The sequence below is a fragment of the Gopherus flavomarginatus genome, chromosome 5 (assembly GCF_025201925.1).
Source record: "Gopherus flavomarginatus isolate rGopFla2 chromosome 5, rGopFla2.mat.asm, whole genome shotgun sequence".
In the NCBI taxonomy this organism is placed as follows: domain Eukaryota; kingdom Metazoa; phylum Chordata; order Testudines; family Testudinidae; genus Gopherus; species Gopherus flavomarginatus.
In genome coordinates this window covers 51,294,941-51,319,656 of record NC_066621.1, presented here as the reverse complement: position 1 = coordinate 51,319,656, position 24,716 = coordinate 51,294,941, and the positions used below count along the sequence as shown (strand labels likewise).

The 24,716-nt window shown below is 41.4% G+C and overlaps 1 protein-coding gene across 7 annotated transcripts in view; it reads right to left on the bottom strand.

The window, feature by feature from the left end:
* The window catches only part of TSPAN32 (tetraspanin 32), a 95,429-nt gene that overhangs the window by 25,373 nt on the left and 45,340 nt on the right, over positions 1–24,716 (bottom strand). For all 7 annotated transcript variants that reach the window (XM_050953736.1, XM_050953734.1, XM_050953741.1 and 4 more), the window contains 3 exons: positions 4,364–4,465; positions 2,873–2,965; positions 152–235 (listed from right to left, as the gene is read on the bottom strand). In XM_050953736.1, the coding sequence (XP_050809693.1) occupies positions 152–235; positions 2,873–2,965; positions 4,364–4,465 (279 nt within the window). The remainder of the gene's footprint in view (positions 1–151; positions 236–2,872; positions 2,966–4,363; positions 4,466–24,716) is intronic.

Below are 24,716 nucleotides of genomic sequence, written 5' to 3'. Positions count from 1 at the left end.
AACTTCATGCTGCTGCCTCATCACCGCCAGATCCAAAAATCTGTCTCCTGCATGCATGCTTTTCAACGTGACCTGCCCTCTCAAGCCGCTGAACTATCCATCTCTCAGCTTGTTCAGAAAATTAGGGTACCAAAGGAACAAAGATAGCTACCATGAAGCAGATTGTGATGATCAGTAGCGCAGAGACGAAGTCCATATGTTTTTTTAGGAAGTCTTGGATCTCTTGGAGGCAATCCTGAAATGACAGATATTATATGAAAGCACAGTGGCAGCTTGGGGGAGTTCACCTCTTTTATCCCTGCAGAGGCTTCTCCATCTCTCTCTGCCTGACAGGGTTTAACATCATCATCATCATCCCTCACAGCAGAAGCAGCTTCCAAGCCCTGTCTCTTCACAGACCCTGTATCCTAAAGACAGCCTCTGTCTAAACAACAGGAATCAGAGTTAGGTTTGCTTTATCCTGCTTTCCTCCTCCTCAACCAGCAGAGAGAGCTGCAGCAATAGTGCAAATCCTCCTTCTTGACTTTACCTGTCACTGTATGCAATCTGAATTCTGGCACCAGTGCACTGCTGCAGATTGTGTTACACTTTGAGACATGGAACCTCGGCTTGGTAGTGAATGGGGTCTATGTCTCCCTGGTTCTCTTGCCCTACTGTGCTCTCCATAGCCAGTTACCTACAGTATACCTGGCATTGTGGGGATATTTTTGGAATCGCACCAGGTAAAATACATTTCAAGATTTCTAGGGAGGAAAGAAAAAGGAAGATGGAATGAAGGCATGTGAAATGCACAATAATGTTTGTTGCAAGTCTTCTGACATGCTGTGGTTTAAGTCTGCAATGCGATGCTAGTAAAGAGCTTGATCCTGCAAGATGCTGAGCATTCTGGCTGGAACTAGCAAAAGCGCTTAAGTTAGTGCTTAATTTTAAGCATATGAACAGTCCCGCTGAAGTCTATGTGTGAGTGTGAGTGAGAGACACACTATTCAGGTTAAGCACTTGCTTAAATGCTTTGCTAGATCAGGCCAGAGTACTTAGATCATTGCAGAATTGAACCCAAAGATAAAATGAGCAGCAGCTGCTAGGACACAAGATCACTTCCTCCATTCCCATAAATTCTACAGAATGCATCACTGCAGTTTATCCCCCTTTACTATCAGCAGAAGGAAACTGAAAGCATAAATAGCTATGTAAGCACCCTGCTCCTGCACCACCACACAATAGTGACATTTCTTCCCCTCAATTCTTTTCCTACAGCCCTTTTATTATCAGTTGCAGCCTGTTTCGTAAGTTACACTTCAGAATTTAGTTTTCAGAAGGCAGATATAATCAGAAAGGTTGCATGGTACCCTGTATTGTCATGAATTTGTCCCATGTCCTGAAAATTGATCAGCAGGATAATTAAAAAGTTCTGAATTTATACACTATGTGTTAGGACATTGCATTAATACATGATGTCTTTGCATAACCAGAGCAACACAATCATTTTGTCTCCCAGGACAAATATACATATTAAGATGGCAACTTTAATTAGCACTACTGGTCAAACAGAAGAAAATTACACAGTCCAGGCAAATCTACTGAGAAAAATCCAAGTTACAGTCTCATGGCAGCAATCATCTGGTATTGGTTCTGTTTATTTGCTTCCTCAAAAAAAACTGAAGAGCTTACTGAAAAGTAGTTTATGCTCTTAAATGGAAAAAAAACAGATTTCTGGGTTCCTAGAAGCTAGGTATTTCCCAGTGAATTCTTAGTAATTCTCTAATACCCTGGAAAAGGGCAGTATGTATAATTTACATATGAAAATCTGCATGTTCAGCTTGTTGCTATCCGCAAGCAAAATACCTCTCACATTTCATAATTTAACTGCAAATAGAGATGTCTGACTGGATTGATAGGCATCTGACATCACACAGAAGCATGACATCATGTGTCCACTGCAAGGTCAGAGGACAAGAAAAGAAGCTTCTGAGAAATGACAAATTGAAGAGATCAGGCATTTTCAAGGCTCTCTAGAGCTGCAAGCATCAAACTGGGCGAAGGAACAGCTACAGAATTGTATCTGTGGCTCAGGGAACTACCGATCCACTGCAGTTTCTTCTAGCTGCTGTTTTCAGTCAGCAAGATGCCAGTTTGCATTTCTAATTAAAAAAAAAATCAATGCCCTTCTTCTAATGGATTCAACTGAGGAGGTGTCTTTTGGCAGCCAGTAAGTAGGAGTAGGTGTGATGGCAAGGGACATGGGCGGTAATCCTTCCTCATTTTATCCCTCAAAAGGTCACCATTTCTTTCATCCCACCTGGAGTTTCCCTTCAATAGTAAGGAAAAATGCAAGTGAAAATATGGCTCAGAAAGTTCCAAATAGACACGGTCAATGGTGCAATGAAAATGGAGGCAGCTGGTATGAGCGAGGGGGACTGGCTTTGAGCTGGGAGCCTGGAGCCCAGGTGAGATGGAAGAAGGCCTTGTCAGTAGCTCCATGGAAAGAGTTTGGGAGTAATGATCATCCTGCTGCTGCACTGGCCCAAAGGGCTATTGGTTGCAGTTTAGACAAAAGACTCAAGCTAATGGTCTGTTGATGTAGATGCTAGTCAATCCAGTTATCCAGAGGGAAGGAAACAACACGGGAGCTGCAGCAGTTGTAGGGCTGGATTGGGATTGAAAATGCTGACCAAGGTAAAGAGTGAGGCCTTAATTCACCGCTTCTCTGCACCACATGTAGTCATTTAGGTCTTGTCTAGACTGGGACAAAAGATGCTTTCTCCCCTCTCCCCACCCCAAGTTAGGTCAGTTGAGCTAGTTTAACTAGCAGCTAAAAAGCTAATGGGTCATCCTTGACATCTGACAAATGGTTCCTTGATTATTCCCTTACCTCTCTGGCTGTGCCCATATGTTCTGATGGACATGTCTCATTTTCAATGCCTCCTGTTTCTCCAAAGGGTGACTGCTTTCCACAGCACAGAAACTGAAACAGAAGAAACTAAAACTACACCACTGCCTGGGTTCCTCTTCTCTTACCAATCTTCTCTCTGGCAGACTGCTGTCATCCAGGGGAGATAAACATTTTTCTCTGTCTTCCTTACTCTGGGCCAGGATTTCATGACTCCCTGACTGCAGAGGGCAAGTAGCATTATAAATAAATATATTATTATAGTAGTTAAAAACAGAGATTTAAATGTCTTAAGGCTGATCCATACCCCACTGAAACCTGTGGGAGTCTTTACGTTGATTACTGTCGGCTTTGTATTAGACCCTAGCTTGTCCGTTCACAGAGCCATAGGTTAATCCGCCATCCCTTCTGCTGAGAAATCAGGACAGAAAATACAGAGCTAGAGGGAGGAGTCCAGAAACAAATAAGCAGCGTTGACCTTCCCCTCTAGTCCCACAGCATGACATTAGATCACTATCTGAACAGATCTTGCTGTGCAAGGGTAAGGCATTTCCTTTAATCAGCTGTCTGTAGAGGACTCTTGTGTTTCTCTCCACAGGAAACATTCTGTCTGCCACTGTTATCTCATCTTGCACACACTAAGTGAAGCAATCCCTAGGCTCAGCGCAGTCACATTAATCTACCTACTGCATCACAGAATTGGGGCGATAGCTCTCCTTTATACCTACATGCTGCACTGCAAAGTCAGGATTCCTCAGAGCTGTGCAACTTGCTTTGTCACGTTAGCAGCTTAAAACTTTGGAAAAAAACTCCACCAAAAAGAGATATTGTTTGGTACTGATGCTTCCACAGTGAAAAATTTACCTTCAGCTGGCCATACTGTTGAAGTTGTGCCTGCAAATCACATTCACATTATGGAACACCCCCAGGCTATTGATTCTGGGATGGCAACAACAACAAAATTGTGGGAGGGCTACTATCTTTCAGGGATATGGGCTACTATGCAGACACCATTAAGGAACCAGCATGGAATGGCAAAGGGACTACATGGTTTGTGGTGTGAAATTACCTCTTGGTATTTGGGTGAACGTGATGCTCAGAAACCCAGGTCTCCTCACTGAGAACTGGGGGTGGGTGAGTGGTCATCACTGCACGATGGGTTGGAAAAATCTTAATATTTGTAGTATATCATTATCTATAGTCCTATGAAACACCTACTAATCCTTTCATCCTGCTGCTAATTCAGCCAGCCAAACCTAGCAATGCCAATCTCAGAAAAGCAATAGCAGTAGTGGACACAGAAGAACTGAGCAGGAGCTCTGTGACCTAAGGAAGGAAAAACCACTATGGTGTTTGGGAAGTCCAGACAACAGAAGAATATAGGCTTCATCCAAAGCTAACTAAATCCAATGTAAAGACACCCTGGAACAAGATCTCCTGAGCCTGGATATACCAAGACTGGAAGCAACTTACTGTTTCATGAATGATAGCTAGTTCCTGCCTCCTGAAGCTGGACAAGTTCCTCCTCACTTCCTCGTACACAGAATCATACACATCCATCATGGCATCTTCTACCTACAAAAAAAGACATGTCCAGGATAGGGGTCTGACCAGACACGTCACTCTCCATTTTGCTAGGCACTGTACAAACACAGGAACTCCCCCAGGCAAAGTGGATTAGCAAATAAAGCCAGACAGACAGATGGCTATCTCCGATCTATTAATGAAACTCACATATAGACAAGCAGAATTTGAACTGCATTTTTTGTTTTACCAGCAATGGATTGTTCCTACAATTCTAGGGAGGACATTTTTTGAACACCTTCCATGGAACAGACTGCAGTTGTTTCTGGAATTAGTACTAAGATGTACATAAATATGTGGCACATTACCTGTTCAGTTTCCATTACAATTAATTTTAGTTACATGACTAACATGGGTATTGTACTGAATATTTAATTCCTACATTCCCTTCTATGTGACACCATTAAACCATAAGAACAAAGGCCTTTTTGTTTTTATACACCAATATTTTTATACTTGAAGTATTTACCTAGCTCTACTACAAGTCTTGATAAAATTACTTCCCAAAACATTTTGAAAAATGTTCAGTTTTTGACCAGCTGAGGTGTTTTGTTTGAGTAAAACAGCCTAACTTACTACCATGTAATCTAGAGATGAAGGATGGTCCAGTGGTTAAGGAATGTTCCTTCTTTACTCTGACAGACTTCTTATGTAACCTCGAACAAGTTACTTAGGGCTAAATCCTGCAATGCCTAACTCCTAGGTACCCTGCCATTCAGTGGAATTCACAGCCTCTAATTGCCTTCTGCAGCATGAGGATAATAGTACTTCCACAACTCACAGGGGTGTTCTGAGGATAAATATATTAATGATGGTGAGATACTAAAACACTCTGAGAATGGGCGCCATATAAGTACCTTAGGTAGATAGTTATACCAGTATAACACAAAAGTAACTCAATTCTAAATCAATGGACTTTCACTGGTGTAAAATTAGAGTAATGTAGTGGTGAACCAGGCCCTAAATATTCACTGAAAATATGAAATCTCATAGCTCCAGAAATCTCAATCAACCTTTGTTCAGCTTTCAAAAGAAAAAAAATCTTAATTGCCCTTGGTTCTAGCAGGGAGCTGATAAAATTCATCGACTCATAGACTCTAGGACTGGAAGGGACCTCGAGAGGTCATCGAGTCCAGTCCCCTGCCCTCATGGCAGGACCAAATACTGTCTAGACCATCCCTGATAGACATTTATCTAACCTACTCTTAAATATCTCCAGAGATGGAGATTCCACACCTCCCTAGGCAATTTATTCCAGTGTTTAACTACCCTGATAGTTAGGAACTTTTTCCTAATGTCCAACCTAAATCTCCCTTGCTGCACTTTAAGCCCATTGCTTCTTGTTCTATCATTAGACGCTAAGGTGAAGAAGTTTTCTCCCTCCTCCTGATGACACCCTTTTAGATACCTGAAAACTACTATCATGTCCCCTCTCAGTCTTCTCTTTTCCAAACTAAATAAACCCAATTCCTTCAGCCTTCCTTCATAGGTCATGTTCTCAAGACCTTTAATCATTCGTGTTGCTCTTCTCTGGACCCCCTCCAATTTTTCCACTTCTTTCTTGAAATGCGGTGCCCAGAACTGGACACAATACTCCAGTTGAGGCCTAACCAGTGCAGAGTAGAGCGGAAGAATGATTTCTCGTGTCTTGTTTACAACACACCTGTTAATGCATCCCAGAATCACGTTTGCTTTTTTTGCAACAGTATCACACTGTTGACTCATATTTGTGGTCCACTATGATCCCTAGATCTCTTTCTGCCATACTCCTTCCTAGACAATCTCTTCCCATTCTATATGTGTGAAACTGATTGTTCCTTCCTAACTGGGGCACTTTGCATTTGTCTTTATTGAACTTCATCCGGTTTACCTCAGACCATTTCTCCAATTTGTCCAGATCATTTTGAATTTTGACCCTGTCCTCCAAAGCAGTTGCAATCCCTCCCAGTTTGATATCATCTGCAAACTTAATAAGTGTACTTTCTATGCCAACATCTAAGTCGTTGATGAAGCTATTGAACAGAGTCGGTCCCAAAACAGACCCCTGCAGAACCCCACTTGTTATACCCTTCCAGCAGGATTGGGAGCCATTAATAACTACTCTCTGAGTACGGTTATCCAGCCAGTTATGCACCCACCTTATAGTAGCCCCATCTAAATTGTATTTGCCTAGTTTATCGATAAGGATATCATGCGAGACCGTATCAAATGCCTTACTAAAGTCTAGGTATACCACATCCACCGCTTCTCCCTTATCCACAAGACTCGTTATCCTATCAAAGAAAGCTATCAGATTGATTTGACACAATTTGTTCTTTACAAATCCATGCTGGCTATTCCCTATCACCTTACCACCTTCCAAGTGTTTGCAGATGATTTCTTTAATTACTTGCTCCATTATCCTCCCTGGCACAGAAGTTAAACTAACTGTTCTGTAGTTTCCTAGGTTGTTTTTATTTCCCTTTTTATAGATGGGCACTATATTTGCCCTTTTCCAGTCTTCTGGAATCTCTCCTGCCTCCCATGACTTTCCAAAGATAATAGCTAGAGGCTCAGATACCTCCTCTGTTAACTCCTTGAGTATTCTAGCATGCATTTCATCAGGCACTGGTGACTTGCAGGCAAACTTTTCTAAGTGATTTTTAACTTGCTCTTTTTTTATTTTATCTTCTAAACCTACTCCCTTCCCATAAGCATTCACTATGTTAGACATTCCTTCAGACTTCTCAGTGAAGACCGAAACAAACAAATCATTAAGCATCTCCGCCATTTCCAAGTTTCCTGTTACTGTTTCTCCCTCCTTACTGAGCAGTGGGCCTACCCTGTCCTTGGTCTTCCTCTTGCTTCTAATGTATTGATAAAAAGTCTTCTTGTTTCCCTTTATTCCCATAGCTAGTTTGAGCTCATTTTGTACCTTTGCCTTTCTAATCTTGCCCCTGCACTCCTGTGTTATTTGCCTATATTCCTCCTTTGTAATCTGACCTAGTTTCCATTTTTTATATGACTCCTTTTTATTTTGTAGGTCATGCAAGATCTCGTGGTTAAGCCAAGGTGGTCTTTTGCCACATTTTCTATCTTTCCTACCCAGTGGAATAGCTTGCTTTTGGGCCCTTAATAGTGTCCCTTTGAAAACTGCCAACTCTCCTCAGTTGTTTTTCCCCTCAGTCTTGATTCCCATGGGACCTTACCTATCAGCTCTCTGAGCTTACCAAAATCCGCCTTCCTGAAATCCATTGTCTCTATTTTGCTGTACTCCCTTCTACCCTTCCTTAGAATTGCAAACTCTATGATTTCATGATCACTTTCACCCAAGCTTCCTTCTACTTTCAAATTCTCAACGAGTTCCTCCCTATTTCTTAAAATCAAGTCTAGAACAGCTTGCCCCCTGGTAGCTTTTTCAACCTTCTGAAATAAAAAGTTGTCTGCAATGCAGTCCAGGAACTTATTGGATAGTCTGTGCCCCGCGGTGTTATTTTCCCAACATATATCTGGATAGTTGAAGTCCCCCATCACCACCATTCTATTTCTTTCTTTCATTTTCTCTTTTTCTTCCAATATTAATCTGAATGAGTCTGAGACCAAAGCTTAGCACTTAGAACAGAAAATTAATCAGTAACACAGACAGCAAGGGGAAGGGGAAGCAACAAGTGCAGTTGCAAACCCATCTCTCAGCAAGGTTTTGCATCAAGTCTTAAGGGTTCTGCTTAGAAAGTTACCTAGAAAAAGACAGTGTGTATTATTCTTTGCAGCTCAGAGATGAAACAGGGATCATTAGAAAGCGTTAGCCAGCCATCACTGTCACATTCTTTGCATGGCTGTTCCAACTGCAAAGTCTCTGCCAGGGTCTTATAACTAAGGAGGAGGTAGGAGAAGCAAAGATGATTTCATTTTGGCCCTAATTCATAGCAAGTATGGATTTCAGGTTTCAGGCAATGTATCAAAATATTTCTCCAAAAGTATCAAACAGGAAATACATATGAAGAAAGTTTGAGACATCTTTTTATTGTTATGGGACCTTTTGAGGAAATTGTTAATTATGTAGCAATGGCCTCACAGACCTTTGAAAGCAAGTGGTAGATGAGAGAATTTCATGTGAGCAGCACCACAGAATTCAGGGAGTTGCAGAGGGAATAGCTGACAATTTGTAGTCCAGTTGGTTGATCATTGGTTCTAATCCACAGAATACCTGTAATCTCTTTAGGGTGATGGGGCTTTGCTGTCACACACAACATAATTAACGTAACAGGTGTGATTAGAGAGAGACCCAGCAATGCACTAATAAAGAGTCTGATGAAGATATAAAACTGCCAAATGCAGTAAAACAAGCTGCTCCCAGGAAATTAAAAATTGCCACCTGCACCATGTGACACACATTCTGTCTGCCTGTCAAAGACAGACAAGTAAAGGGAGGTTGGTCATTTTGTGACTTTGGTATTACTACTTTGCAGTGCCACCACAGTCCTGCTCTTCCTAAGCAAACTATATATTAGTCCCAGACATGCTACTGTGGAAAGACTAGATTTCAAACAGTGAGTATAAAGGAAGAGATGACCAACTGGCAGCCTGACATGAGATAGTAATTAGTGGCTATATAGACTATCCTTTACCTGTCCTGTCCTCTAATACTGACTTCTAGAGCTAGTCCAAACATTTGGTCTACATTCCCCAAATTTAGTGGCCTTTCAACAAAACAAATCCTCGTGAAAACGTCGTATTTTGTTGGGGAAAAAAACCAGACATTTTAAAACAAAAATCCTGGAAAAAACTTCCATTTATTTCCTGACTCACTCCATTAATGTCTTACACTTCTGGACAAGCCAAAGAAGTGCATGAGAGGAGAAGGAAGAGCCATATAAGCCAGTTGCTTCTCATGCCATGAAGCGTGTTAACTTTTTCTGAACTTTCTCAACCCAAGTGTTAGACGCAGATATAGAACTGGTCTGGGACTAAGATGACCTCTATGAACTATATTTGTGGGACAGAAAATGTATTTAACTATATTTGCATAGTCTTGTGTAGATTTATGGTGCTGTATATGTAATTTGTATTCTATACAATAATCATGCTATTTAATATGTATTTATAGTTTAGTAAGGTAAGTATTTAATAACTTAGACCAAGATTTTTTTTTTAAAGGAGCCTCAAATGAGACTTTTAAGAGTGGGATTTTCAAAAGGACTTAAGCACTCAACACCCACTGAAAGTCAACTTTAGGTTCCTACATTTTGAAAATCTTGGCTTAAGGGTCCTGGAAAGATCCTCTCTGTTACTGACCAGGGAACTTCTGAAGAATCCAGAAGTGTTAATATTAAGATCTAGTAAATACTTGGAGAAGATACTTTGGGAAGTTTAGTTAGTTCTGAGATTTCCAGTTTAGGTGGATGTAGTCAATCATTGCCTCATCCAAAACCCATGAAAGTCAATGGAAAAACTCAAATTATTTTTGGATCAGATTCTAAAGCTGCTAGTTGTTTACCTTAGTGATGTGTCAGTGTATCCTGAACCATCAGTGAGACGAGAAAGCATCAACTGATGCTTAGATTGCACAGATCATTAAAGAACTCCCTAAACCTCTATGCACCTCCAGTGACAATGGAACAATCTGTGATCAGACAATAGTTATTTTCCAAAAGAGTGGTATTATGCAGGCAGCTCAACAGTCCATTGGCTGAATGTTCATAAACATTCTGTACTGGTGATGAACTTTACCCCTATAGTCCTTTTCAGAATGTCATGCACTCATGCCACATGTGAACAATCCTAGCATAGAATCATAGAATATCAAGGTTGGAAGGGACCTCAGGAGGTCATCTAGTCCAACCCCCTGCTCAAAGCAGGAGCAATCCCCAGACAGATTTTTACCCCAGTTCCCTAAATGCCCCCCCTTAAGGATTGAACTCACAACCCTGGGAGGTTTAGCAGGCCAATGCTCAAACCACTGAACTATCCCTCCCCGTCCCTGAATAAGTGCAGTAGTCTAGATGTTCACAGCTGTTTGTTGCTGAACACATTGTACAGCTGTTGCCATGTTGGCTGGTAGATGACGGTCACAGTTGCATAGAGAGCAGATTCATTCTTCCTCTAAAGCACCATCTCACGGTGTGTATCGGAAGCACTATATAAACACCAACAAAAAGGAGCTATGTTAGGGTAGGAGACTGTTTAGTTACAGACTACACCAATACTGGACCTGGGAAAATGAATCACTTGACACCTTGCTTCTTTGGCTGGAAAATTTGTTTGCAATTGGTTATACAGCTGAGCTTTGAAAAATATTAGTCTTGAGTTGCTTTTCCTATCCAGCTCAAAATGCGGTGCAAACTCTTAGAAGAAGTGAAGAGGGGAAGTTTCACATCTAAGGAAGATATAGTGTAAGAACAAAAATAAAAAATAAAATGCAACTCAAAGAAAATGAAAACATTTTCTTTGAGATTGAGACACCAAATTGAAATTCTGTACCCACTGATGTCAATGAGAGTTTTACGGATATAAGTCGAGCCAGAGTTTCACCCCTGGATTTTTTTCGAGCAAGGGGCAATGGATGCTGCAGAACTAGGCTGCTTAATTTCCATTACACTGTTCTCTCTAGATCCCTGGATTCAGGGTAGTGGCACAGTTGCAATAAAGGGCAGTAATTGGTCCATTACATTACCTCAAACTTAATGATTAGCCTCCTTGGGTTTCCCACTCCAGGTGCTGAGAAGTCAAGGCAGTCACTCACAGTTCAGCAAACAGGATGCCTTTTAATGTCCTGTTTGAGTGGTTATGTTCATATTGTTAGTAATGTGCTGTAAGAAAACCACAGATGTGCTAAGCACCTTGACAGACTGGAGCTACCACAAAAATGGATTGAGCAATTTGGACAAGAGGTCCCTGGGATGGATTTGTATCCGCCTTTATTCTAAAGACTTCAGAAAAGCTCACACATCAGCATAAGTGGGGTCAGGTCACTTTCTAGATTGCTCACTGCAAAGAGGTTCATGTTACTGAGACTTTCTGCACAGTCAGACTGCTCTGTAAACATAACAAACCATGCATGTGCTATTGTTGGAGCAGTATTTCTGAAAGAAGCTCTGATTCAGATTGAGATGGTCCCTCCTGATCACTGCTGATGAAATAGGTTTAAACTAAAGAAAATCTCCAGTTCAAACGCTTTGGAGTGTAACAGTTTTATTAAGTTCTCCAAGCACATTGAAGTACACAGTTTCAGTTCTAAGCTGGAGCCAGAGAAACTACTCCTCTTCTTGTTTCCAGTTCTATTCCTGGACGAAACACCTCTAATTAGAGCCTGCTTAGACATGTCAGCAGATTGGGAGACTACTACAAAGTGAGGTGCAGTCAGCTACATCAAAGTTATTTGCGCAGTGTTTCTCACACAAACTGGAATTTTGTTTATTCTAAATGGGATCAAGATTGGATGCTTGCCACTCTGAGATTCCCTCCCATCCTTGTGGCCCCCAGGCCTGGTCAGGCTCTCCCAGTGAGAAATATGTGTAAATACAACTGGGCTTTTACTCTGCCTAGAAATTTTAGAGTTCAAGTTCTTTGTCTCATCTAGAGACAAAATCACATCCTTATTACCTTCTCCAAGTCAGAAATTGCACCTTCCCAGAGTTAAGTTAGTTATATGCCAAATGTACCTAAAGATAAAATCCTCCTTTATACATATTAGACAACACTGTTTACCTTCTTGGCTTACTCACCCGTCATCCCCATGGTTGTCAAGGAAAACTGCCTCTGAACATCAGTGTTTAGGCAACCTAAGCAAGTCAACTGAAGGCTTATTGGAAAGTTAATGTGTTTAGAACAGCACCAAGAATGGTTGTAGCCATCAATTTAGTTAAAGCATTCAGCAAAGATTGTTCAGTAAATAACCTGTTAATAAAAATTCCTGTAACTGTCCTCAAAATTCCAGGTTTGCTATCAGTTGAATAACCATTTGTTTGAAAAAGATGATTTTGCACTTATTTCTATTTCATCTGAAAAGTCCTGCCAAGGCAGAGTTATGGAAGCATTCTGCTACAAAGTGGTTATTTTTGGGGGGTCATTGATATGCCACAACTGAGATCATTCATAGTGGCCTCAACAGATATGCGCATTCCAAGCTCATAGTTGTCTTTAGCACTGTTTTTTTAACCTGTAGGTGTATCTGAATGACTGCATTTTCAAGTCATAAATGGATAACAACTCTATTCCTCATAATCTGAGTAAGTGAATCATTTACAGTTTCATTTGGCTCAGTCTTTTATTATTATTATTATTATTATTATTTTATGATGTAAAGCCACATGTGTTCATGACACTTTAGAATCCAGGAAACATTAAAAAAAGCAAATTCCCTGCTCTGTGGCACTTGCGATCTAATTACAGTAGATTGAAAACATAACAGAACCTAGTGGGAAGGATGGTAGAGAACATAAGCAGGAGTTAGTGAAGACAGAATTAAACAATGGGAGCACTGTAATCCTGCACTGATTCTCTTTCATGCTGATAAACTCGGATAGCCAGAAATGACAGAAATTACTACTGTCATGCATGATAAGCCATGATGAGAATCTAGGATAATGGATCTTGATCATTCAAGCAGAGCCCTCATTAATCGCGAGGCCATCTGCTTGAAAGACCACCAATGTTTCTGACAGTGCTTAAAAGAAGGAAGTAGACAAAGACCCTTTTGGGATTTCCAGAACTTTGAAGCTACTTGAGGCCCACACAAAAATCATAGCTTCAAGCTTATTGGAAAGTCCCTGCTCCACCTCTGTGAGCAGACTTGTTTATAAATTACAGCAGCAGTACAGTTAAACAAAAGTTTCCTTGTTTATGCACTGCAGATAACAGGCCAGAATCTCATGTAACTGGCCAGCAAAGCCTACGTCCACACTACAGCTTTAAATCGATTAGTAAAATCGATTTTATAAAACAGGTTTTATAAAATCGATTTTACGAGTCCACACTAGGGCACATTATTTCGGTGGTGTGCGTCCATGGTCCCAGGGTACCATCGATTTCCAGAGCGGTGCACTCTGGGTAGCTCAGTAAAAGAATAGGACCAATAACTTCGATATCCGTCCACACTAACCCTAAATCGATTTAGTAATATCGATTTTAGGGTTACTCCTTTCGTTTAGCTGGAGTACAGAAATCGATTTTAAGACCCCTTAAAATCGATTTTAAGTGCCTTGTAGTGTGGACGGTTACAGCGTTAAATCGATTTAACGCTGTTTAAATCGATTTAACGCTGTAGTGTGGACCTGGCCAAAGAATTGCCCCAGTGGAGGCGATTTCTCTCTGGCATGAATAGAGCTGGCTCCTCCACCCCTCGAGAGGATATGTCAGAGCACAGCAGCGGGGTCAGGGGTCTGGTAAAGTTCAGTTACACTATGCCAGTCCTCAGCTGCAGTAAGTTAAAGCAGCCTGGGGATCAGGGAGTCTTAACTGACTGACCCCAGTCAAAGTCTGCGAGAAACCTCACTTTCTGGAAGGTTTTATGTTTATTCAGTCCTAGGTTTTTGTACACAGTATCACTAGTGTACTTCATTTTCAACTCTATGGAAGCACAACAGGAATTTTTTATAAATGGGATCTTGAGAATTACCACATTGTTAATCTATGTATATATCTAGGCATCTAGATTGGGCTATCAGTATTGAAAATGTTGGTTGAAGGGCTTGATCTGGCTCCCATTCAAGTCAATGGGAAAAAACCTCCTATTGTCCTGAGTGGACAGGGCATTAGAAGTCCACCATTAGAAGTGGAGGACTGTAGAAAAGAAATAAGGGTGCTCTATTTAAAGAATAGTTCTCTCTTTTCCAGGCTCTTGTGCACATAAGTATAGCAGGCAAGAAAAGATCCTCCAAAAGCTGGGGTTGGGAGGGTGAGAAAAAAGCAGGGAAGGCAGGGGATGAGGAGCACAAAGCGAGGTGAGACAAGAAGCAGGGAGTGGGAAGGCAGAATGGTGTGGGAGAGAAACATAGGAAGAAGAGACAGTGAGATGGAAGTGGACAATAAGAGGAGCTGCTAGGGCAGAAGCAAGGAATTGGAAAGCGCAGCTGAGGAAGGAGGAAAAGGACTGATCTAAAAATCCTGATTCAAAGCCCATTGAAGTCACTGGAAAGACTCCTACTGACCTCAGTGGGCTACAGATCAGGCTCCTGGTTGCTTTTAAAGAACTCACTCCTCTCCCATTGGTGTGAATAGGTTCTTGCTTTAGGAGTTTTGAATGTCTTGGTGCAGTTGCCTGTCAATTCCTCCTGTTAGCCCTCCTCAATGGCAGTCAATAGCAGCAGAAATCTGGACAGCACAACAATCCAAAATGGGCCTTAAGGCCCCGTGTGAGAGGCTGCAGAAGTCAGTAAGGTGTCATTTTACCCAGGTTGCTCTGCAGTCACCGGAGCCAGCTGATAGGAAGATGAGAGGACCCACTGGTTCCGTTATCAAAAACAAATGAAAAACATTAAATAATTTTAAAAACCCACCTGTTGGCACATGCCATCACTAATGGGACCACACAGGGGAACAGGCTAGATGGCATTCGATTTCCAACAATTGTTTTGGGACTGTCACAGAGGCATCCCATTAAAGAAGGCCCTCGGCTCACCTTCTTACTCCTATCTCTCTTTCTTGTAACTATACATTGCTTTTTCCAAGAGGTTCCTGCACAAAATTATTAAACTTTCTGCAGGAAAACAAGCAGCAGCCAATTTAACTGTTCACCTTTTTGCCCTCCATGCCATTTCCGCTGTAGTCTCTCCACATCCCCTCCTTCCAAAAAAAAATGCACACTGCCCCACTGGAACAACCTCGCTGTTCTAAGTGCGTGACCAGACGCCAACCTCCATGATATCTTTACCCGCATCACTTTCCAGCTGAGAGATACAGCTCCATTTTCTATATGGTGCTGTTCAAGAACACCTTGGAATTAAACATGTAGCAAATCACACATGGCTTCTACTCTCACGTACTCCTCTGCCTTCCACTGTGGGAAGAGAGACTGTGTATATTACAAGGTTTTTAACAGTTATTGAACATATCCTCTCCCCACCTTTTATGCCTACTAGATGGCAGTGACATAACCATGGGTGTGGCTAAATTATACAGTAGTAGGCAGCAGGGGGATGAAAGGTGCATTATATTTCAGGCCCAATCTTGTAATGCTTATCATGCAGGACGATCCCGAACCCTACCCAATATCCTAGTGGCTTCTGTGGAGCTCTGTGCGTGTCTGTCCATGTGGAATAGTTTGCAGATCAAGACTTTAGGTGGTAAACTCTTCAGGGAAGGGACCTGACTTTGAGAAACAACCAGCATGCCTCTGGGTGCTAGGATATAAAGTTTAAAAAACAAAACAAAACAAAACAAAAAACAAACAAACAAAACACATTTCAAATGAATGAGAGGTTCCATCCAAGGAACAGCTGTGATGCTGGTCAAGGCTGATCAACTGGATTCCAAACCACAGAAATTTAGGGGTTGCCAGATTGGAACAGTGGTCTATCTAGTCAAGTATCATGTCTCCTACAGTGGCCAATGCCACATGCTTTGGAGGAAGGGGCAAGAAACCGAAGTGGCAAATATGGAATAACTTGCTCACAGGCAAATTTCTTCCTAACCTGCTCAGGATTTAGAATGTGCCCTGAAGAATGAAGGATATGATCTCTGCCAAACATTTTAAAAGATCCTAACATATTTAACTGTGAAGTCACCTTATAGCGAACCTAAAGGAACCCTACTTGGCTTTATAATTGTCTCTGCTGACACTTTTGTGGCTGGGAATGAGAAGCTGCTGTGATGGGGACAGGGACAAAGCATGAAGTGCTCTGTCAGTCACTGGCCAGCAGAACATTTTGGCTGACATAAATTAAATCAGAGCAGCCCTGCAGCTTCTCTAAGTTAGGGTCTGATTTGGACAACTAGTGTGCCAGACATAATGGTGGCACAGATGAGGATTGAGATCAAATTTTTTAGCATGGTGATTGAGTGTATAACTAGGAGTAAGGGGTGAAATTAAACAAAAGATAATTTAGGCTAAATATCAGTAAAAACCTTCCTAATAAGGAAGAGTGCTGAATATTTTTCAATGGCAATGAGTGGGAGCTTTATCACTTATGGCATTTCAAATCTGACTAGAGAAATCACTATTTTATTTCTATAGAGAGAATAATCCAGAATTCTTGGGGTTTACATGACCCATTAAGTCTCTATTTCCAGTATCTTGATTTTGTGAACCCTGAACTCCTAAACTCAAACTGACTCTGATGTTGGGTCCTGACTCTCAAGTCTCAGAATCAACCTTAACATTGGAACTCCAAGACTTCAGGCTAAAGTCAACCTCCCCTGACCATTCCATCCAATCCTACAACTCTGTACTCTGATCACCAGACCCATCGAGTCCTGTAGCTGGGATCTGTAACCTCTCAACCTTGAATCATGAACCTTCTATAATGTTGTCCCTGAATTCTTTCCAACCCTTAAGGCTACTCCACTCAATATTTCATCCCAGCCATTTGTTGAAAAGCCAGACAAAAACCTTTGTTTCACAGAGCCAAGAACCAGGAACCATCACCCATGGATCCTGAACTGCTAACCTCTGAAGTCCTACCTCAAAGACTTTTAAGTACTTACTGTTTTTTCCACAAAAATCCTTAGACTCTCCTGTAAAGTGGCAATGTAGCAGTAAAAGAAACAGTATAGGCCTCTCTTCTTCATTTAATAGAACTCTTTCCTGGAGCCTAACTGGTTGAAACAAGAGAAAAATTCTCTTTTCAAACATGAATAAGTCTCTTTACAGGGATCATCACTAAGAAGTGAATGGGTTGTCGGATACCAAAAGTTCCACTGAAGCCAAAAATAAAGTTGAAACAGAAGGAAAAACGTTTGAAGATTGAGTAGTGGAAGAAGGTGCTTCAGCCACAAGCTTCAGAAGTAGTTTGAGCTGTTCAAAAAACTGCTAAATAAAAAATAAATGATTACACACCTTTTTTGAATATTTAATCAACATTCTGATTTTTACCCCCCTCCCTTCCCAAGATTTAAATGAATATTTTCAACAACAAAAAATTTACAAAAATCTCACCAGTTATAGAGCTGGTTGAAACAAAGTCTAATAACATTTTTGCAAAAATAAAATTGAAGTTTTTCAAAAATTTCAATGAAATTCTTTGGAAAAAAAACATTCAGCCCACATTTAAAATAGTTGAGAAAGAGGTAATGCCCCAAAATATTTGAATGCAAAAATCCAGTGTAGTGACACAGAAGATATAGATGATGCCCAGGAATGCAGCAGAGACGGCACTATCGTTCTCAAAAATATAGTATTGCATTCTACACTCTGACGGGAGATTCAACCTTCATAGTAGCTGGACCAAGAGTATAAAATTCCTGCCAGAAGGAATCAGAGCAAACCCAAATCTTGCTACTTTCAGAGCTAAATGTAAAACCCACATCTTGATGTACATAAGGGAACATGCTTAACTTTGAGAATATGCTTAAGTGCGGTCCTGAATGAGACTGTTTTCCTGATCTGAGCCTCTAAATGGAAATTATAAGAGTTCACACATAATTCAAAGATACTTCAGTCCCAGCATGCATTCCTTCAAGGAACAGTATTTTGTGCAGGCAAGTCCGGATTTTACATTTTTGATACACCTGTTGTTGCATCTTCCTTTGAAAATTTGATCTTTACACTTGGAATTGTGACTAAAAGAAAGCTAATTTCAATCCAATATGAACTGATGAGGGAACCAATGGTTTTGCTCTTTTCTAATTAGAACATTTTTGACCAAAAGCCCCAAATTTAGGAAATTATTTGCAAAGTTTATATATCATTGTTAATTTTGCCTTTGCTCTCACATACAAAATGCCAGGATTTTGCTGTCCTAAAGCTGCAGTCTTAAATATGCCACCCTGCTCAACAACAAAGTAATCAGCTGCTGCTCTATTATGAGATGCCTTTAATTGAATTCTGCCCTTTAGAAAAGCTGAGTGATCCCCTGGGCTACAAAGAAGGTTGCAGTAGGCAGAAGGAGTTGGGGAGTGGATGGCGGGCTGACAGATTAAGAGATGGCTGTTAGCTGATTGCAATATTCCTGAGGACAGACATCAAGGTGGCCTATAAATCTTCTAAATGGAGGGGAGGACAATCTTACATTATCGGCTATAAGTCCTGGAGTGTAAAAGGTTTGACTTCTCTTGTCATCATGCAGTGAAAAGGAAGACCATAGGCATTTGCATGCAGATTCCTGTGAAAAATCTTGTGTGTACTGCATCCACCGCTCTATAAAAGCTAACCTATTAATTTATCTCCTATGCACAATATAGTACAGAATGAAGTGGTCTAATAATTACATACACCTGAAGGCACTTGGGAAAAATTGTTACTTATGAAAACACTGAGCAATTTATTAAATACAGGTCTTGATTTAAACAATGAAAGGAGTTTGCCACATAAAGAGAGGGAGTTCATATTCAAGCAACAAACTGATCCAAGGACAACCAGGAGACATGTTAAAATAGGGCTTTGGGACTCAAAGATTTTGATCACAGTCCCCTGGAAGTTTGGGACGATGCAAGCGTTAATCTCAGCTTTCATTTAATGAAAGCCGAATCCAGCTCTTTTCCTGCAGAGAGCACCTTCAAATTATACACTGATTGATTGTGGCAGGAGCTGTTCATGGAAGAATCTGTAGAAAAGTATTGGCTATTCATGACACATGCTGCAGTCACTCGGCCAAATTACAAGAGTTGCTAAATCCCTGGCAGAAGTTCCTTAATTATTCCATGAATGATTTAATACTTGGGCTTCTGCAGATTATACTGCATGGCCAATAGGAATTCCCTCCTAGCCACCAGCTAGCACCTAACTGTCAGTGTGGCCTCTGGCCACAAGAAGTCACATCTCAGTGAGGAGCTAGTTCAGATGCTGGCACAGTGGAGGCAGGTGAGGGCGTTTGGGGAGTGGGGTGCATAGAGAGAATACTGCCTTCCCTACCATCAGGTCTCCTGTGGTGAGAGAGAGAGAGGCAGTAACATAGGCAGAAAAACAAAGGAAGGAAGGAAGGAAGGACGGACTTCTCCCAGCAACAATGGGTTCTCTCAGGAGGTAGGAGTTAGAAGAAAGGTTAACCTCACAAAGGGAGGAGGATGAGCACATATAGCAAGAGCTGGCCTTTGGTGGGGAAGAGAAGGAGGTGGGTGAGGGGAGAAACAGGAACCTAGAGTAAAGAGAATGGAAAAATGGGAGGAGTGAAGGGCACAGAGAAAATAAGATGGGAGAGCAAGAGGTGAGTGAAAAGGAGCTAGTGGGGAAGAGAAAGAATGAGAGGAAAGATGCTACTTCTCTAAAAAAGAAGAGGACGGATGACAGGAGGAGGGAAAGTAGGAAGAGAAAATAAAAAGAAGAAGGGGGGGGAACAAACAAGCGACAAAACAACTTTTAAGTTGGAAAACTCTCTTTGTTCCCCTGTAGTATATTGTAATTCCCTGGCACACATCCCCACCTCCCTAGCCTTGAGAAAAAGAATGGGATGGTTATTCTGAGTGCTTGTTATGTTAATATTGCTAATTACTCTAGATTCTGTGATGAAACAGGAGAGAAAGGGAAAGTCCTAGGGTTCACCAGATGCCCGCCCACCAAACCTCAAAAGCTTGTCTCTCTCTCTCTCAGGGAACATCTTCTCTAGCAAGTGCAACGTGAAAGCCACTCCCACAAGGGAAGTAACTACCAGTGCTGGGAGCTGCAAGTTTCAACGCTGTAAAGGGGCAGTGTAGACAGTGCACCAGCACTCAGCGCTGGTGCACTGTCTACACTGCCCCTTTACAGCGTTGAAAATTGCAGTGCTCGGCAGTGTTTTTTCACACCTCTGAGGGAGAAAGTTTCAGCGCTGTAAAGTGGCAGTGTAGACAAGGCCTCACCCACAGAAGTTAGTCTCATAAAAGATATTACCTCACCCACCTTGTCTCACCAGATCTAATAACACATGGGGGTCCTAGAGTCAACAGGAGAATTGTGCACTGGAAAAGAACATCAGATGCTGGCCACTATGCAGGCAGAGACCTTGGTATAAACAGCTGGACTTCCCTTCTATGGTCAGCTTTTATGATGGTTTCCAGTTCCTTCCTTACCATCACCATTTTAACCTAAAGCCAGTCAGGTAAGTTTAGGGGTGTGGGTCAAAAATCTCATGCTGCTGGCTCTCCCCAAACGCCTTACATCAACTCTGGAACTGTGTAAGTGGCTAGAAAAGTGTCATGAGCAAACACGGTGTGATGTGGGGTCTTCACAGTCACTGGAAATCAGCACAGACATAGCAAGTCGCCTCTGAACTTCCAGCCTTTCAAGTGACGATACAGGGTAGTGAGTTTTGAAAAAGCTGAAAGTTATTAAGCCGACTTCTCAAGAACACAGTATCAGCATTGAATAGCCAGCATCAAAAGAAGTGTAAGAATATGCATGTACACAAATACAGCCCACCCTTCCACAGACATTACCATGGAAACACACTCAATATCTACAGACATCACTTATACTCTATTTAGTTTAGGCCTCCATTTTCAGATGTGGCTAGGGATTTTGGATGCCTCAGTCTTTGAGAGTCCAATCTGAGATATCGTAGAAAAGCCTGATTTTCAGAAAGTGCTGAACACCTGCCCTCTGTAAATCAGGCCCCTTTAAGGTGTCTCATGCTGGGCTGTCCTGGTATAATCCCCCACTCTGAACCTTAGCGTCCAAAAGATGGGGTACCAGCATGAATTCCTCTAAGTTCAATTACCAGCTTAGTACTTGTAGCGCTGTCACCAACCAGGAATTCCAGTGCCTGGTACACTCCGGTCCCCCCAAAACCCTGGAAGATCACTGTGATTCAAACTCCTTGAATCTTGAAACAGAGAGGACAATCCACCTTCCCCCCTCCTTCTCTCTCCCCATCCCAGACTCTCCCTGAGAGAGAAAGTAATCCTGACACAGAGAGAAAATTAACCTCTCTCTCCCCCTTCCCTCCTTTCTCCCCACCAATTCCAGGTGAATCCAGACCCAGTCCCCTGGGGTCTCACCAGAATAAAAAAACAATCAGGTTCTTAAACAAGAAAAGCTTTTAATTAAACAGGGAAAAACGGTAAAAATTATCTTTGTAAATTTAAGATGGAATATGTTACAGGATCTTTCAGCTATAGACACTGGGAATACCCTCCCAGCCTAAGTATACAAGTACAAATTAAAATCCTTTCAGCAAAATACATAGTTGAACTCCTTCCCGCCAAATACAAATTTGAACTCTTTCCAGCCAAATACACATTTGCAAATAAAGAAAACAAACATAAGCCTAACTCGCTTTATCTACCTAGTACTCACTATTCTGGACACATAAGAGACTGTATCAGAGAGATTGGAGAGAAACCTGGTTGCACATCTGGTCACTCTCAGAACCCAGAGAGAACCACCAACAAAAACTAACAGCACACACACAAACTTCCCTCCCTTAAGATTTGAAAGTATCCTGTCCCCTGATTGGTCCTCTGGTCCGGAGACAGCCAGGCTCACTGAACTTGTTAACCCTTTACAGTCAAAAAAGACATGAAGTACTCCTGTTCTATTAACCCTTAACTATCTGTTTATGACATGGGCAACCAATCATTTTGGGGAAACCAAAACCACTTGCGACATTTGAAAAGGATTAGGCTTTAAGTTTTACAGGCATTTCCATGGTGCTCAGCACCATGGTACAATTTCTGACCAGCTCACTCACATTAATGAATTAAGCCTCAATGCCCTAGTGTGATAGGAAAAATATTGTCACAGTACTCACAAATATCTACACACATACTTCCCTCCAGGCTCACTCTCACATACGGACCTACTTACATATGCATACACGCAGAATACATACCCAGGTAGGTACAGTAAGGTAGGCATAGATCAGCACTGTCTAATACAAGTCAAAAATAGGTTCTACCAGATTTAATGTGGTTCTACTATATATATGGTTTTCATGCTCTAATTCAAAGTGTTTACTGACAATTACAGGCTAGCAGACAAGTGCTTGTATAAGCCAAAATAGCAACCATTATGCACTCAATGACGAGGACTACTTGTGGCACCTTAGGGATTAACTAATTTATTTGGGCATAAGCTTTCGTGGGCTAAAACCCACTTAATCAGATGCATGGAGTGGAAAATACAGGAGGAAGATATATGTACACAGTACATGAAAAGCTAGGAGTTGCGTTACCAAGTGGGGGGGTCAGTTCTAATCAGACAATTCAATTAAAGTGGAAGTGGGCTATTAACAGGCGGGAAACAAAATCACTTTTGCAGTAGTAATCAGGGTGGCCTTCCTACTCACACTTTCTTGTGAACTGTTTGAAATGGGCCACCCTGATTAACACTACAAAAGTGATTTTTCCTCCTGTTGAGAATAGCCCACTTCCATTTTAATTAAATTGTCTCATTAGAACTGAACCCCCGCTTGGTAAGTCATCTCCCAGCTTTTCATGTACTGTGTACATATATCTGCCTACTATATTTTCCATTCCATGCATCTGATGAAGAGGGTTTTAGCCAATGAAAGCTTATGCCCAAATAAATGTTAGTCTCTAAGGTGCCACAAGTACTCCTTGTTGTTTTTACTCACACAGACTAACACGGCCATCACTCTGAAACCTGTCATTATGCACTCAGTAATAGCTCATACTCAGCTATATCAGAACCTGTCACTGAAAGTCAAAATATTAGGCAGGACAGCAGAGCTGTCTCTTGCTTTTTCTGAACAGTGCCATGCAATTTTCAGCTTCGATCTGGACAGCCACCAGAAACAAGCAGGGGAGATTTTTAAATGTAATGTCTTGTTATTGATTTATGTCATGGTAAAACACCTGGAGGCCCCAGTCAGGGCCTCCATTGCGTTAACGTTATACATACAGCCCCTTCCCCCCACAGAAAGGAGAATTATCTGAAGAAAAGCTAGAGACTGAAATATCCAGACAAAAAATATTATTGACTCGACAGGGAAGGGACTAAAAAAATTGCTCATCTAAATTCTAGGATAACGCCCATTCTGCAAGTGAGTATTGAAGTGTTTGATGCGGCCACAATAAGGTCCTGGAAAGTCCAATTGAACAATATTATGTGCAATGCATTTGGGCCCAGCATGAATTATAAGACAGTTTCTCTAGGTTCTGGAATCGATCTTTCCTAAGTGTCAGTATGTACTGCATCAAATAGCTGGTAAATGTACACCAAGCAAAGGATTTATGAATGACACTGGGGCAGCAAACAAGGGGTTAACTCCAGTTTCACTTTTCCTTTCCCTTGCAACAGATATGCAGGGGGAACAGCTGTAAGATGAGCTGCTAGAGAAGGAGAATGGGGAGAGTGCCTAGGAGAATTATTTGCAATAGGTGCTCTGTGAGTCCTGGGTTGGGAAGGCTTTGTTTAGTTTGTTTTATGCCCATGCTCATCTTCACTTGCTTTTTGATCTATGGTCATAAAAATCTGCTCTTGCTGCAAAAATCTGTCCTCACTACAGCAGTTTTATTTTCACTGACTCATCCTACCAAATGACAGGGCCAAAACTTCCCCAGCTCATGTGAAGGGTTTTTAAGTTCCTGCCAACAGCGGTAAAAAGATCAAGAAATGACACTGACATTTCTCTTGCCTATTTCTGTACCAGAGGTCCCAAGACAAACCCAGATTTTGATGATTAATGAGGACCTGTAACTAGACCACTCCTTTTATAAACACCATCCTTGTAAGCCAGGCTCTCTCCCACTTCTATAAAGGAGAAGCTTTACAAACAGGGTTCAACTGGTAAACAAAGGGTTAATGTTAGTAGTTAGCACACAGGTGATAGTGCCCACTTAAACAGAGCAATTATGGCAATATACCTGGTATGACAGTAACTTGTTTTCTGAAAAGCAGATTCAATCCCTTGTTTTCTGGAACCAGGCTTTCCTAATGTAGCTGAAAGCTATGAAATAACTTCACATTCTTATGGTGGGAACCAAAGCTGTCCAATTGAAGGAACACACACACACAAATAATCATTACTAATTCTTCCTGGTACTAGATTCCTTCACTTTATTGTATTGTCAGTGATATGTATGCAGCAGCTTCTCCCCTCTTCTGTAATTAAGTGCTCAGCAAAATTCAAGGAGATACATTTGCTGCTTGAGGGCATTTAGCCAGTTGGATCATAGAGAAGTAAGGATAATACACTAGCCTTCCCCCTGCATGATTGGTCACAAGTGGGAA